This window comes from Saccopteryx leptura, chromosome 13, assembly GCF_036850995.1.
Source record: "Saccopteryx leptura isolate mSacLep1 chromosome 13, mSacLep1_pri_phased_curated, whole genome shotgun sequence".
NCBI classification, from domain to species: domain Eukaryota; kingdom Metazoa; phylum Chordata; class Mammalia; order Chiroptera; family Emballonuridae; genus Saccopteryx; species Saccopteryx leptura.
In genome coordinates this window covers 15,018,772-15,035,166 of record NC_089515.1, presented here as the reverse complement: position 1 = coordinate 15,035,166, position 16,395 = coordinate 15,018,772, and the positions used below count along the sequence as shown (strand labels likewise).

Below are 16,395 nucleotides of genomic sequence, written 5' to 3'. Positions count from 1 at the left end.
CGCCTGACAGCAGGTTTACTTAGGTGGATTAGAATTGGAGAGATGCTTTGTGGGCAGGATATTTCTTCGCCCTTACCCGGTGACTGTAGTGCACATAGTGGGGAGCAGGGGAGGAGAGGGGCCTCAGAGGGTCTCGCCTGGGCCGCCCACGGCACGTGAGAGCAGATGAGTCGTGGAGATGCGTGCCGTTGTGGTCCAGGACTGTGAGCTGGGTCTCTGTGGGCGCACACTGGAGGTAGTGGGAGGCATGTGGGTTGTGGAGCCGGGTCTGGGGTCTCAGCTTCACCACGCTCCAGCTGCAGAATATTGGGCAAGCATCCCGGCTTCTCGGAGCCTCAATTTCCCCTACTGCAAACCGAGCAGTGCTCTCTCACAAACTCAGGAAGGGTCAGGAGTGACGAAGCCATGCGAAGCATGTGGTGTTCACTCAGCGTTCGCTCTATCCCCTTAAAATCTCCAGAACGGGCACATCTTGTCTACAAAAATCAGGAAACGTGCCCCTTTGATGGGGGGAGGGCAGAGAATGAGCGGAGGGTGAGAACTGACATAAAGCCATCACCTCTTTATCTCATGAAATACCTTTGCATCGTGTTTCCCATTTTAATTCATCGGGCTTTTCCTGCAGGAGACAGATTAAATTCCAGGTTTTCTGGTTAGCGTGCTTTAAAAACAAACAGTTTCCCTTTCAGCAAACTGTACTCAGAAACCTACCTTAGCCCGTCTTAAGCTGCCGAGTGACTCACCTTTTCCGATGCCGACTTGCATGCGTGCGTGTGTGCGTGTGTGCATGTGTGTGTGTGTGTGTGTGTGTGTGTGTGTGTAGGGGGGTGGCTACAATGACAAATCATTACCAAGCCCCCGACACTGAAACCACTTGCTTGCTTGTCGGATGTCTGGGGCTGATACCCAGCAGAAATATCCCAGGTCTAGAGAAAAGCAGTGGAAATGACCAGAGAGACCCATGGGTTCTCAGAGAAAGGACTAGTCAGAAAATCTTAGATCCTAAAGTTTGCAGACAAGGAGGCAAGTTGATGCAGTCTGTTTGAAATTCACAAAACAATAATGGTCCCCCAAAATCTTTTCTTTCTCTCTCTCTCTTTTTTTTTTTTTTTTTTTTTTTTGCAAGCCCCAGTGAATTTTTAGGGTTAGGGATGAAATTATAAGTCAACAATGGATGAAAGAGAAAAAATGAGAGAGAGCCTTCAGGCAACGAGCGTCAGTCAATCCAAGGAGAGACTCAGGGCTTTGGAATGCTTCGCACCAGATGTGCGCCAGACAGGTGGTCGGGAGGCGGCTTGCGTTTCACAAGCCAGCGCACAGACATCCAGGGAAAGTGGCCAAGTCACTCAGAGGCTTTGGAGAGTGCAGGGCGTCGTGGGGGGGGGGGGGCGCAGAGCAGATGGGCTGGGTGGCCTCTCCAGTCCCGCGCTGCTAAAAATAACAACCAACGGCCATTTCAGGAGTAATCCCGTGTACCAGGCTCCGCTGCTGTCACAGGTCAGTTCATCCCTGGAAGGACCCAGAGCAGCCGGTACTGTTATTGCTCCCAATTTACAGATAAGGAACTGGGACACTTGGCCTCGGGTCATGCAGCTGGGCCCCGGCAGAGCTGAGTTCTGGACTATGGCTGGAGTCCATCTGTCTAGACAAGATCTCTTGCCCGGACCCCAGCTAAAGATGAGACTTTTTTATAGAAATGTTCACCTGAAATCTATGTATTCTTATTGTTCAATGTCACCCTGTTAAAGTTAATTTTCTAAATAAAATTTTAAAAAGGAAACACAAGATGAAACCTATATAATTTTATTAACCAATGTCACCCCAATAAATTCAATTTTAAAAAATGAGATTTTTTTTTTTTGGTCCATAGAGCTTCAGGGTCATGGTCCTTCCTGTAGGGACAGGAGGCTCTTAGACCAGGGGACTGTTTGGTGGGTGGGGTGTCAGAGACTTCCTGTGCCCCTGAAAATGTACAGAAAAGCAGTTACAGGGTCTGTGAGAGGTACCCATTAGAAAGACTCCTGGAGCCTGACCTGTGGTGGCGCAGTGGATAAAGCGTTGATCTGGAAACACTGAGGTCGCCGGTTCGAGGCCCTGGGCTTGCCTGGTCAAGGCACATATGGGAGTTGATGCTTTCTGCTCCTCCTTTCTGTCTGTCTGTCTGTCTGTCTCTCCTCTAAAATGAATAAATAAATAAATAAATAAATAAATAAATAAATAAATAAAAAAAAATAAAAAAAAAAAGAAAGACTCCTGGATACCCTCCCATGAACTCAGATTGTGTAGCAAATCTTAGGATGACATCTCTGACTCGTTTTTAACTTAGATTTTTATTCAGATGTGTACCACCTAAGGAGGTATAGGTCAAATATCATTGCAGTGGACAGAGGGACCCATTCATTGGGCCTTCCCGGTCTAGTCTAGATTTGGTTATCCTTACCTGTCAGTGATGAACACTTGTCCTCAGCACAACCTTGCGTTGTTATCCTTGTTTTATGGATGAGAAACAAGCCCAGAGATGGTACACTAACATCCCAGCCAGGAATGGAACCCAAGCCCATCTGACTTCTGGCTTACTACAAGAGGCCAGCTCAACTGTATGACGGTCATACACTGTTTCCGGGGGGGGGGGGGGGGGGGGGGGGGGTGGGGGGGGGGGGGGGGGGGGGGGGGGGGGGGCATGGAGAATAGAGTCTCAGCCAGGCTCGGTCCATCCCTAGACAGGAGAAAAGACAATAGCTCATCCTGTCTCCATCAAGGGGTTATATCATTAAAATATGTGTTTGCTCCCATTTCTGGGCTTTTTAAACCCTAGAGTTTAAATCTACGTACTCTAGAACTCAAGGATCGCCCTAGATATAGAGATGCAAAAACATCTGCATAGATCGGAAGTCACACTTGGCACCTTGGGGTCATTCTGCTCACAGCCTGAGTTTTATTTGGAAGGTAGAAGTTCAGTCTGAAGAGTATTTTGATTTCCCTTCAATTGCTTGGCGACGTGTGAAAATCAGAACACTCCACATAAAAACACAAAAATCTCTGGCCTGTCTTGAAAGCCAGACGTCCTAGTAACATGGCGGTCACAGTCTTGTGTGGCAGCGAGGACAGAAGCTGCTGCTCTTGTTAGTAGAAAGCTAAGGCTCGCACATCCCACAGCCCCCCCCCCCCCATTCTCTACTGTCGACACCCTTTCTACTTGACTGATGCACAGTATCTGCCTGTTTCTACCTTGGAGAGAAACAGAGAGACAGAGGCAACAACAAAGACAGAGATCTCATCTGGCTGTTGCTCAGAAGCGCTGTGGGGTGTTGGAGCATGGGGGCCAGTTTGGGATGGTCAACTAGCTGGGTTCAGTCTCTGATTAATTCAAGCATCCAAATCTTCACGGCCCCCAGGACAAACAAGGTCTTGGACGGGAAGATAGAGCCGCCCTTCTTAAAGCTCCGACACTCTAGAGCAGGGAGAGTCAACCTTTTTATACCTACCACCCACTTTTGTATCTCTGTTAGTAGTAAAATTTTCTAACCGCCCACCGGTTCCACAGTAATGGTGATTTATAAAGTAGGGAAGTAACTTTACTTTATCAAATTTATAAAGCAGAGTTACAGCAAGTTAAAGCATATAATAATAATTACTTACCAAGTACTTTATGTCAGATTTTCGCTAAATTTGGCAGAATAAATCTTTATAAAACAACTTACTATAGTTAAATCTATCTTTTTATTTATACTTTGGTTGCTCCGCTACCGCCCACCATGAAAGCTGGAACGCCCACTAGTGGGCGGTAGGGACCAGGTTGATTACCACTGCTCTAGAATGTCAGTCTCTTGTAGGCTTAGAAGACATCCCTTCCTCTCTCTGTAACCCACTTAGTTTTATGGAAAAAAGAGGGACTGAATTTCACGGCACCTTCTTATAGTTTTGTTATTTTTTTAAAGCTGATCCTAAGCACAAGCCCACCTCCTGAGCTTCCATATTGCACACTGCTATTTAGGAAAATCGAGGGGCAGAAAATCACATGTGTATCTAGGCACAGATAGTTACATTTTAAATTCATCAGGGTTCCCTAAATGCAAATAGCCATCCTGCTGTCCCAGGGAAACAGCACGGTGGAGTAGTCGGCAGCCAGGATTTTAAATAAAACATGCTTATTCCTTCATAATTAATATAACAAGCTTTCCTGGCTTAAGACTTGGCAAAGATCCCAGGTTAGAAAAATACATATACGTGTTGGTGTTCATGTGCCTGACGGTGATGGTGACCTGACAAACAGGTGACAGGAGTCTGTGCTGAGCGAGCTCTTCACAGGAGGAGTCTGTGCTGAGCGAGCTCTTCACAGTGGCTCCACCATTGGCAAAAATAGATAAATACAAACATTTTTAAAAATCAGAATCACTGACAACGGTGGCTAATTGTCAGAATCCTAATCAAATAGCAAGTATTTATCAGATACTGTATGCTTATGATGTCATTAAAACTCCTCATCAGTCCTGTGAGGTCAGGACCCCTGCCATCCTTATTTTATGGGATGGAACCCAAGCTCTAGAGAAGATTATTTTGCTTTTGTTTCATTCTAAGCCAAGCTTCTGGGCCCCAAGGACAGGACTAGCCCATCTCTCCGTTCTATTGTTTCCCAGTCTTCTGAGAACATTTTCTATCACCTCATTCTTGGAAATCTTCAACTCAGACTTTTAGCCTCTGCCTTTTTGTTTTCCAGAAGATTTAGAATCCTGACAGGCAGAGGAAGAGCCTGAGTTGAAATAATCAGTAGATTAAAGATAGGACAGCACCACAGATTAGACCTCAACGTCCTTCCCATCAAAGGAGATCACACTGTGACAAAGTAAGACTCAGAGACATGGAATCCTTCTCTCTCTGTCTCTCCCCACCTTTCCCACGGGCCACCCTTAGCCTACGAGACACCAGACCTTGACTCAGGCTCTTTAGTGACCAAAGGGAGGTTTACACTGCAGAATGCTTGTTCCAAGCTGGAGAAGGCATGTGTCCTGAGCCATGGATCCACCGAGAGAGCCTAAGTGTGGAATCGATGGACCAGCACTTGGATCTAGCTGGGTTCCCTCTGAATCTACTGCAAAGCATTGACCTTTCTATGTACAAGAAGCAGCTGCTTGTAGCTCTTTTTATTTTTATTTTTATTTTTATTTTTTTGTATTTTTCTGAAGCTGGAAACGGGGAGGCAGTCAGACTCCCGTATGCGCCTGACCAGGATCCACCCGGCATGCCCACCAGGGGGCGATGCTCTGCCCATCTGGGGCATTGCTCTGTTGCAACCAGAGCCATTCTAGTGCCTGAGGCAGAGGCCATAGAGCCATCCTCAGCGCCCAGGCCAACTTTGCTCCAATGGAACCTTGGCTGCGGGAGGGGAAGAGAGAGACAGAGAGGAAGGAGAGGGGGAGGGGTGGAGAAGCAGATGGGTGCTTCTCCTGTGTGCCCTGGCTGGGAATCGAACCCGGGACTTCCGCATGCCAGGTCGATGCTCTACCACTGAGCCAATCGGCCAGGGCCTGCTTGTAGCTCTTTAAGAGGAGCTGGAGCAGTCCTGTCCACATGCTGTTTCAGCCCTGTTGAGACGAGGAACGAGTGTGGTGGGAGAAGTGGGCAGTGGCTCGCCTGCCTCTTGGTCTGGATGGAGATGTTTGCTGAGGTGTGGACTGGCCGAGACTCCCCACTTTCACTGGCACCTAGTGGCCTTCTCTGTGTCCTCCCAGGCCTGGGCTCACCTGGGCAGGTCTTTCTCACAGCTTTCCAGAATCAGGGGCCTGATCTCTGCACCTAGCTCAATGCCCCGCCTCCCTTAGGGTTAGGGAGCTCTTCTGTTTCCTTCCCCTGCATCCGTCCCTGACAACACACACGCACACCACGCCTCCCTCATCGCCCCGGCAGTGGAGATTAAGAGGGAGGGCTCAGCTGTAAAACTGGCTCCATTTAATCCCAGCTCAGCATTGCCGAGCTGAGATACTTTTCTCAACTTGATCTCTGCAAATCTGTTTTCTGACCTCTGAAGTGGACATAACCATAGTACCTCAGTTCTCAATATTGTGTGCCAACAAACGAGACAGAATGCATGTAAAACATTTAGCATCGTCCTTGGCACACTGTCAGCCCTTAATGTATGTGAACTGAGATCATAGCTGTCTCCTCCTCCTCCTCCTGCTTCCTTTGCTTTGATCTTCTTCTGATGTACAAGTCCCAGGAGTAGGACGTCTATCATTTATTGCCTTGTCTCTGTGTGGGAAAATTGAACAGACTAATGGAGTGAAAGAAGGCAAATACTGCTTCTATCTACACTTTCCCCTCGCCCTGACTGTCCCCCATGTCAGTTTCAGGATCCAGATGTGGGGCACAAATAACTGGCTATTGACCTGGCCTTTCCCATATGGTCCCTGAAATCACCAGCCTGGTGTTGGGACAGCCAGTTTCCACATTTCCCCACAGCCCCTCTCTGCGGTGGACCCGGTGATTCACAAAACGAGTGGACCTGCCTGCTGGGCGGCAGCTGCTTCACACTCCCTGGGAGCCTACGGGATCTGAACCCTCCCTCCACACACACCCCAAATAGTTCAGGAAAGTCAGGCTGGGCTTTTTGTGTGGTTTCCCTCGCAGCTCTAGATTTTAGTTCCAGCTTCTGGGAAGGACACGTCTGCCACCTGCTGGCCATGGACAGCACAGCACCTGGCTGTCCCTCAGGTGCTGAGATGTGGAGCTCAGTCTGGTCCAGGGACAAGTTTTAGGGGGTCATTTCCATACTGTGCCCTGTAGAAGAATGCTCCCTGAAGTCCTCCTTCTTGTCCTGCCCACATCTCAGAGCTGAAAAGAGGAGAATTCAAAGGGATACCTCTATCTCCTCAGGGCGGACAGGGAGCGAGGGGCCTGCCCCGCCCTCTGGATAAGCTCGGTGCAAGGAAGATGAGTCAGGGCGGAGGACCACGGCCGAGGCAGGGCTGACTGACGATGAAGAGGGTGAGATGAAGGAAGGGCCGCATACATTTGTCCTTGAGGTCCTCCCGTGCCCTGCCACTCAAGCCCAGAGGTGTCAACCTCAGACGTTCCCCCATTAGAGCATCCCAGGCCAGGACCTCCCTTGAGATCTGTCCCTGCACCTCCTCTGCCAAGCCTCCCTGCGCTCACTGCTATGCCCTGCCGAGCCAAGCACCCACCCTCGTCTTCTCACCTGCAGCAGCGCGGCTGGGAGACTGCGGGCACTGAAACGGGCACAGCCAGGGCCACAAAGGACCTCTCTTCCTTTTCGTGTCTTCCTTTCCCCTCCCCACGCTTTTATTTTGGAAAAATTTCAAACCTACAGAAAAGTAGAAAGACGAACACAACGAATATCCTTCACCCAGATAAATGCAAAATGAACATTTTGCCACATTGTTTTCCATCTTGCTTTCTCACGTGTGTATATGTTTGTTTGTTTATCTGTTAGGTTCGTTGGTTTGCTGAGTCATTTGCAGATAAATTGCAGACAACACCGTCAGTACTTCCGCACCCATCTTCCTAAGAATAGGAACATTTTCCTACAGAACTGCGATACCATTATCACCCTCAAGAACTGCAACATTGAGACAATAATGCTATCTCAGATAAGCCTATATTCAATTTTTCAATTGTTCCAATAATGTCCTTTATAGATTTTTTTTTAAATCAGGCTGCAATCAAGGATCATATGTTGCTTTTAGCTGTTGTGTCTCTTTCATCTCATTTAGAAAAGAGCTGTCTTCCCATTTTTTTTTTTTTTTTTTTGTCTTATATGAGATTGGCCTCTTTGCAAGGTCCCAGCTAGCTGTTTTCTAGAAAGCCCACAACTTGGAACGATCATGTTCCTCGTGAGTAGTTTCGGGATTTTGACATTTTTGTCAAGAGTGCTACATATCGGTGTTGTGCCCTTGGTACGTCATGTCAGGATGCAATATTTATTTTTACCTTTCTTTCTCATTTATCATCTGCTTTGTTCCCAAAATGGGTAAGGAAACCAACAACAACAACAAAAACACCCCCAAAATACAACTTCTGCTGAGCGCTCAGGAAGCCAACAGCAAGCTGCTAGATAGTGGGTACCAGGAAGGTGCAGCCCAGGGACCTCAGCCTTCTGGCCACCAGGACCCAAAGAAAAACATGGCAGGTGATAGACCTCTTGTTTTCTAAATCAGAAGTCAGCAAACATTGCCTGCAAAGTGCCAGATAGGAAAAATTTGGCACCATCCTGCCTCTCTCACAACTCCCCCGCCATTGCGGCACAAAAGCATAACCATAAACAATATGTAAGCAAGTGGGGGTGGCCATGTTCCAATAAAACTTTATTTATAAAACCACAAATGCTGGGTTTGGCCCAAGGGCCTTCATTGACTGACCCTTGATTTAAGCGGAAGAAAACATTCCAGCTCCTAAATGAGTAAAGCGTTCTTTTTTCTGGTAAGTACTGCATTCTAAGAGGAATTGTTGACATCGTTATGTATTCAGCAATCAGTTTTGAGGAATGCCACGTACCAAGCATGGGTATGGGTCAATACGTCAAGGATAAGACAGACAGGACCCTGGCCTTTCTGGGGGACTTGTGAGCCGGCTCGGTGGACTCAACCTTCTCTGCTCTGTGTTGTTTTGTTTTTCAGTTCTCCCTGATGTCCTTACTCCCCGACCTGGACCCAGGTGAGTTTGCAGATCGTCTATCCTGGGGTCCCCACCAACCACAGGCTGGTTCTGGGATGGAGGAAAGAGGGCCCACACATGTGAGTGTTGATGTGACCTCAGAATTCAGATGGTTCGGAATTGTCACAGACCTCTTTGAGAATTTTCCACACGCATACACAATGCTTACACGACTGCCCGTTGCCCATAGACACCTCTGCTGCCCAGTCTCAGGACTCCAACGTAAAAATTGCTGATGCAGTTAAACTCCTTCAATTGACAGAGGACGAAACTGAGGCCCAGAGGAGGGAAGCAACTTGTCTCAGGTCCCCTGGCCCAGTAGTGACTGAGAAGTGATGACAGGTACAAGAAAAAGTGAGGAAGACATTGAGCAATGACCGGCTCCAGGGGGCCAGCCCTGTGCTGGCCGCACTCACTTCACTCCCTCAGGGGGTAGGCAGGACTCCACGCTGAGAAGATGGCATCAGTGCCGTGCACGGAGTCCCCATGCTGAGCCACCCCTGCCAATGGCTCCCACCAGTATCCCTTCGTGGTCTGTTTCCTCAAGACTCAATGCATCCGTTCCACTCCCTCTCATGCAAGCTGTCTCTCATAGGTTCACCTTCCCCTTCTCACTGGCCCCTCTCACCTCCCTCACCTCCCCCTCTCACCCTCACCCTCTCACCTCCCCCTCACCTTCCTCTCACCTCCCTCTCACCTCCCCCTCTCACCTCACCCTCTCACCTCACTCTCACCTCCCCCTCACCTCTCCCTCACCTCTCCCTCTCACCTCCCCCTCTCACCTCCCTCTCACCTCCCCCTCTCACCTCACCCTCACCTCCCCCTCACCTCCCTCTCACCTCACCTTCTCACCTCACCCTCACCTCCCCCTCTCACATCCCCTCACCTCACCCTCTCACCCTCACCCTCTCACTTAACCTTCACCTACCCCTCTCACCTCCCCCTCACCTTCCCCTCACCTCCCCTTCTCACCTCCCCCTCACCTCCCTCTCACATCCCCTAACCTCACCCTCTCACCCTCACCCTCTCACTTCACCCTCACCTCCCCCTCACCTCTCCCTCACCTCTCCCTCTCACCTCCCCCTCTCACCTCCCTCTCACCTCCCCCTCTCACCTCACCCTCTCACCTCACCCTCACCTCACCCTCACCTCCCCTCACCTCCCCCTCTCACCTCCCTCTCACCTCCCCCTCTCACATCCCCTCACCTCCCCCTCTCACATCCCCTCACCTCACCCTCTCACCTCCCTCTCACCTCCCCTCTCACCTCCCCTCACCTCCCCCTCTCACCTCACCCTCTCACCTCACCCTCTCACCTCACCCTCTCACCTCACCCTAACCTCCACCTCTCACCTCCCCCTCTCAACTCACCCTCACCTCCCTCTCACCTCCCTCTCACCTCACCCTCTCACTTCACCCTCACCTCACCCTCTCACCTCCCCCTCTCACCTCCCCTCACCTCCCCCTCTCACCCTCACCCTCTCACCTCCCTCTCACCTCTCCCTCTCACCTCCCCTCACCTCCCCCTCACCTCTCCCTCTCACCTCCACCTCTCACCTCCCTCTAACCTCCCCCTCTCACCTCACCCTCACCTCCCCCTCATACCTCACCCTCACCTCTCCCTGACCTCTCCCTCTCACCTCCCCCTCTCACCTCCCTCTCACCTCCCCCTCTCACCTTCCCCTCACCTCACCCTCTCACCTCCCCCTCTCACCCTCACCCTCTCACCTCCCTCTCACCTCCCCTCACCTCCCCCTCTCACACTCACCCTCTCACCTCACCCTCTCACCTCACCTCACCTCCACCTCTCACCTCACCCTCTCACCTCACCCTCACCTCCCTCTCACCTCCCCCTCTCACCTCACCCTCTCACCTCACCCTCTCACCTCACCCTCTCACCTCACCCTCACCTCCCTCTCACCTCCCCCTCTCACCTCACCCTCTCACCTCTCCCTCTCACCTCACCCTCTCACCTCACCCTCTCACCTCACCCTCACCTCACCCTCTCACCTCACCCTCTCACCTCCCCCTCTCACCTCCCCCTCTCACCTCCCCTCACCTCCCCCTCTCACCTCACCCTCTCACCTCACCCTCTCACCTCCCTCTCACCTCACCCTCACCTCACCCTCTCACCTCACCCTCTCACCTCACCCTCTCACCTCACCCTCACCTCCCCCTCTCACCTCCCTCTCACCTCCCCCTCTCACCTCCCCTCACCTCCCCCTCTCACCTCACCCTCTCACCCTCACCCTCTCACCTCACCCTCACCTCCCCCTCTCACCTCCCTCTCACCTCCCCCTCTCACCTCCCCTCACCTCCCCCTCACCTCTCCCTCTCACCTCCCCCTCTCACCTCCCCCTCTCACCTCACCCTCTCACCTCACCCTCTCACCTCACCCTCACCTCCCTCTCACCTCACCCTCTCACCTCACCCTCTCACCTCACCCTCACCTCCCTCTCACCTCACCCTCTCACCTCACCCTCACCTCCCCCTCTCACCTCACCCTCTCACCTCACCCTCACCTCCCCCTCTCAGCTCCCCCTCTCACCTCCCCTCACCTCCCCCTCTCACCTCACCCTCTCACCTCACCCTCACCTCCCCCTCTCACCTCCCCCTCTCACCTCCCCCTCTCACCTCACCCTCACCTCCCTCTCACCTCACCCTCTCACCTCACCCTCTCACCTCCCCCTCTCACCTCCCCCTCTCACCTCCCCTCACCTCCCCCTCTCACCTCACCCTCTCACCTCACCCTCTCACCTCCCCCTCTCACCTCCCCTCACCTCCCCCTCTCACCTCACCCTCTCACCCTCACCCTCTCACCTCACCCTCACCTCCCCCTCTCACCTCCCTCTCACCTCCCCCTCTCACCTCCCCTCACCTCCCCCTCACCTCTCCCTCTCACCTCCCTCTCACCTCCCCCTCTCACCTCCCCCTCTCACCTCCCCCTCTCACCTCCCCCTCTCACCTCCCCCTCTCACCTCCTCTCACCTCCCTCTCACCTTCCCCTCTCACCTCCCCTTCACCTCTCCCTATTACCTCCCCTCAACTCTCCCTCTCAACTCCTCCTCTCACCTCCCCTCACCTCTCCCTCTCACCCTCACCCTTTCACCTCCCCCTCACCTCACCCTCACCTCACCCTCTCACCTCCCCCTCTCCCGTCTGCCATGCCTGGTGTCCACAGCCATGCCCAGGCTGAGCATGCCACGTCCTCCACTCTTGGTCTCTGACTGTAGGTCTGAACCAACCTCCCTGTCCTGCTCTGAGACCCGAGGAAGGACAGTCCACTCACTACACCATCAGGACAGAGGCCAGGGGCCCCTACTGGTAGCAGCCCGGGCTGGCCACCCATAAAAGACGAGAGCCAAGCAGACAGCACGTGGAGACTGCAGTCATGTCTGAACTTTGTACTTCTTTGGAGCAAAGATGGTGATTGCTGGGCCAAGTTTAACTTGACAGTCAATGTTGTCCCACAGCAAAGCCTGAGACAGGCAGGAGGACTTGTGCCGGCTCGAGGCGATCGGTTCCTGGCCTTTGTCCTGCCCCACGTGCTCAGGAAATGTCTGTGGAATTGGACAGAAATATGTGTGAGCATGGTGTGCGGGTTTTTGAGAGGCTGTGTCTTTCTTCAAAGCAAAGGAGAATGTTCAATCCAACAGTATATCGTTCAGTTCCTTGAAGAATCCTATTTTGAAGGGATTCCCTGGCTGGCCACACGGCACCCACAGGGGGACTCCAGGGAGGGTTCGAAGCCAAGAGCTGCCTCCTCCCCAGCCTTCAGCACTAACTGCTCAGTCTCCGTGGAAGGGGCCGCTTTGGTCCGGGTGGCAGAGACAGACCACAGAGCTGTAGGATCACCCAGTGGAAGAAACGGAAACATAAAGGGACCCCACTTTCTCCAAGTATTGGAAAAGCAGTCGCACCCAGTCCATGAGGTGGACTTTGTAGGAATTAAGAGGGGTCTTTACCTCATGACAGTTACTACCATCTGCCAGAAAGTTGTAAAACACATCAACAAGGACCACAAGTTGACGAAGACCTGGAATGGTGCAGTGAACCACGTGAACAGCTAACTGTACACCCCGGCCCTCCCAAGCAGAAATCACAGGAAACGGGGCGGGTGTGTTCTGTGTCTCCACAAAGCTCTAATCAGATAGATTGGGGACAGTAGTGATCTGCAAGCAGGAAGAACTTCTGAATCGTCAGAGTTGTCCCAAAAGCTGAATGGGCTGTTTGGCTCTTGAGACGTAGTGAGCTCCTCATCACTGGTGGTATTTAAGCACAGGGTTCAAAAAAACAACAATAACTTAGTAGGGGGCGGAGAGTGTTGAATTTAACATCCTGACATTCTGGGCTCTTGTAAGAACTCTGCCAATAGCTTCTATAGTTTGGTGAGTAGAGGAAGGGACCACTGAGCACGTCCCCTGGGCTTTTAAGTTGATCCTGAGATGTTCTGTCAGCATCTGGCAGGGGGGCGAGGTGAGATGTAGGGGCTGGGTCTTTCTGCAAAGAGCAGGTTAGGTTTTAAAAACACCCCTGTTGGTGTCTGATTGAATTTCACACGGGGGTTGCGCTTTGATGAAATTTGTCAGATCCCAGCAGGCTTCCGACAACCACGTGGCCAAGGAGACAACCGTCACCGTGTCCACAGGCAAGCTGTTTCCTTAGTCGGGCCGGCTGGAGACAGCACACAGTAAGGGCCTTGCTGGAGCAGAAGGTGCCCAAGCCACAGTCCCCAACGGGTGGCAGAGGAGGTGGCCATCGAACAGCACAGACTCTGCCCATCTCTCCAAAGCAGGTGATGCGACAGCCAGCAGGCCTGCGGAAATGCCTCTTCAAAGCCGGCTTGGCTCTGCCCGTCCATCAGCTGTCCTGCCACCTGCCAGGCAGCGTCTCCTCTGGGCACACCCTGTCAGCCAGATGGCAAGCTTCCAATGCAGACCGACAGGGCTGGGGGCTCGTGGGAGGCCCCCGGAGGAGCCGTCTGAGCCACAGTGATAGATGACGCCAACAGGGACAGCATTCCGGGGATTTTTATTCCGTTCCACACATCTGGCAAGGGCTTTAACCAGGGCAGCTGCAAAGCCTCCGTCACAGGAACTCTGGAGTTTTTCTGAGAGACCCGGGGTCTGGACCACGGTAATCCTGGCCAGGGGACCAGGAGCCGGGGCTACAGAAGATTTTTCCAGTGTGTGTTACTTCCTGGAAGCTAAAACCCATGGAGTTTCATGAAACCTAAACCCACCGGAGGCTCTGGGGCTTAAATAGCAGCACGCCGGCCGTGGAGTTAGGTAGACTTGGTTTCAGATGCCTTCTCCTTCTGCCTTAGCTTTTCCTTTTCTGTAAAACAGGAATAACAATACCTCTGCCGTCGGGTTACCTTAAGGTTAAATAAGATTGCATGCAACACATTTATTGAGTACAGTGTCCGATCCATAGAAAATACTCAATACAGAATAACCTCTTATTAGGATTATTTGGGTTAACTTGGATGCTCTCACTATTCTTTCTGATAAAGTCCAGAAACACTCTGACAAACAGACAAATCCACGGGGATTTCTTTTTATACCTAATATAATATGTTTCTGACAGCTGCCCTGTTCTTTCCTCCAAACTCTCCCCATACCTATAGCCTCGAGAGAAATCTCAAGTCAATCTGCATTTGCACCTGGAGTGTTTTTGCTACAATCTACCAATGGAAGCTAAACTTCATGTTAGGCTGGAATAACCAAGGAAAGTGCTTGCAGGAGATTCTAGACCCCTACAGAGCTCAGCAGGCACTTTTCTCACCAAACACCTCACTCAAATCTCACAGAGTTAGTTTCGTTCCTAAATTCCCTGTTGACTCTGCTGCAAGCAGACACCACCTTTGCTGGCAGAGCTATGTGCCCACTGTGTGCGGGCCAATCAGAGGGAAGGGTTTAGGCATCGAGGAAAACAATTGATCTTTTTAAACACACACATTAACCGCGTAGAGCAGTGGTCCCCAACCTTTTTTGGGCCACGGACCGGTTTAATGTCAGAAAATATTTTCACAGACCTGCCTTAGGATGGGATGGATAAATGTATCACGTGACTGAGACAAGCATCAAGAGTGAGTCTTAGATGGAAGTAACAGAGGGAATCTGGTCATTTTTTAAAAATAAAACATCGGGCCCTGGCCGGTTGGCTCAGCGGTAGAGCGTCGGCCTGGTGTGTGGAAGTCCCAGGTTCGATTCCCGGCCAGGGCACACAGGAGAAGCACCCATCTGCTTCTCCACCCCTCCCCCTCTCTGTCTCTCTCTTCCCCTCCCACAGCTGAGGCTCCATGGTAGCAAAAGATGGCCTGGGCGCTCAGGATGGCTCCTTGGCCTCTGCCCCAGGTGCTAGAGTGGCCCTGGTCACAACAGAGCGACGCCCCGGATTGGCAGAGCATCGCCCCCTGGTGGGCATGCCGGGTGGATCCCGGTCGGGCGCATGTGGGAGTCTGTCTGTCTGCCTCCCCATTTCCAGCTTCAGAAAAATACAAAAATAAATAAATAAATTAATTAATTAATTAATTAAAAAATAAAACATCATTCAGACTTAAAAATAAATAAAACAGAAATAATGTAAGTTATTTATTCTTTCTCTGCAGACCAGTACCAAATGGCCCATGGACCGGTACTGGTCCACGGCCCGGGGGTTGGGGACCACTGGCATAGAGGGCTCTGTGATGGGCTCCATGGAGTAGAAAGAGAAATAGGCCTGACCCTGCTCTGAGGAAGCCATGTGTCTAGTTGGAGGAAACAAATCAGACAGAACAAGTTCAATACTAACCACAGGAGAGAAGCCGCACCTGAGATCTGGCCATGAACCCTAAACCTCTGCAGCCCCTCGGGCCACTAAGCAATGTTCCAGTAGCTAACATTCTAGTCCCATTAGCAAGCCAATATCAATCAAGCCCTGTGTGTCCATTTGCTATTAGTGCCTGATATACTACTGAAAACTTAGTGGTTTTATCCGTTAACAATGTATTTACGTATTAATTCTTTAGGTTGGCAATTTAGACTGGGTTTAACTGTGTGGTTCTTCTGGTCGGGACCAGGCTGAGCTGGTGGATCCACTGGGCTTTCTCATATGTCTGAGGCCTTGGCTGGGACCATAGGACATACTGCTGCCCTTCTAGTCTCTTATCCTCCTGCAGAATTGGCCACACTTGTTCACCTGGCAGTCACAGGGGTCCAAGAGGGAGAGGGAGTACACAAGGCTTCTTGAGGCCCATGTACCCTCACCACATGCTATTGGCCAAAGCAAGTCTCAACAGCAGCCCAGACCCAACAACTGAGGAAACTGACTCTATCTTTTGGTGGGAGGAGCTGCATAGTCACATGGCAACAGGTGCAGATACAAGGAGGGATGGGAACGAGAGCCATTTTTCCCATCAGACTGGCTCAGAGACCACACCGGAGGGCCAATGTGGAACTGAGGGGACTATACCTAAACTCGGCCACATCTTTCCCTGCCTCCTCACTACTTTTCATCTCTTTCCTTGGCTGGCTTTCTCCCCACCCAACCCGGACCAGAGGTCCTCCTTCGATGGAGGCCACGCCCCACTCATATTTGTATTACTCTCCCCTGTTCCCAGTTCTTCCTGCACCTGGCATAACACTTGGCCCATTATAGGTGTACAGTGCACTTTATTAAAAATCTAGACAATGGGATTAAGTGCCAGCAATATGAAAGAGACAGGAGAAGTGTTAAGTTCAGAGATA

The 16,395-nt window shown here is 51.4% G+C and overlaps 2 protein-coding genes across 2 annotated transcripts in view; both read left to right on the top strand.

Moving 5' to 3' along the window:
- Positions 1–16,395, top strand: part of LOC136384718 (hyaluronan-binding protein 2-like) — a 137,555-nt gene that overhangs the window by 101,825 nt on the left and 19,335 nt on the right. The gene's annotated exons all lie outside the window — the stretch shown is intronic.
- Positions 1–16,395, top strand: part of HABP2 (hyaluronan binding protein 2) — a 35,749-nt gene that overhangs the window by 613 nt on the left and 18,741 nt on the right. The window contains exon 2 of the mRNA XM_066355235.1: positions 8,631–8,667. Within this exon, the coding sequence (XP_066211332.1) occupies positions 8,631–8,667 (37 nt within the window). The remainder of the gene's footprint in view (positions 1–8,630; positions 8,668–16,395) is intronic.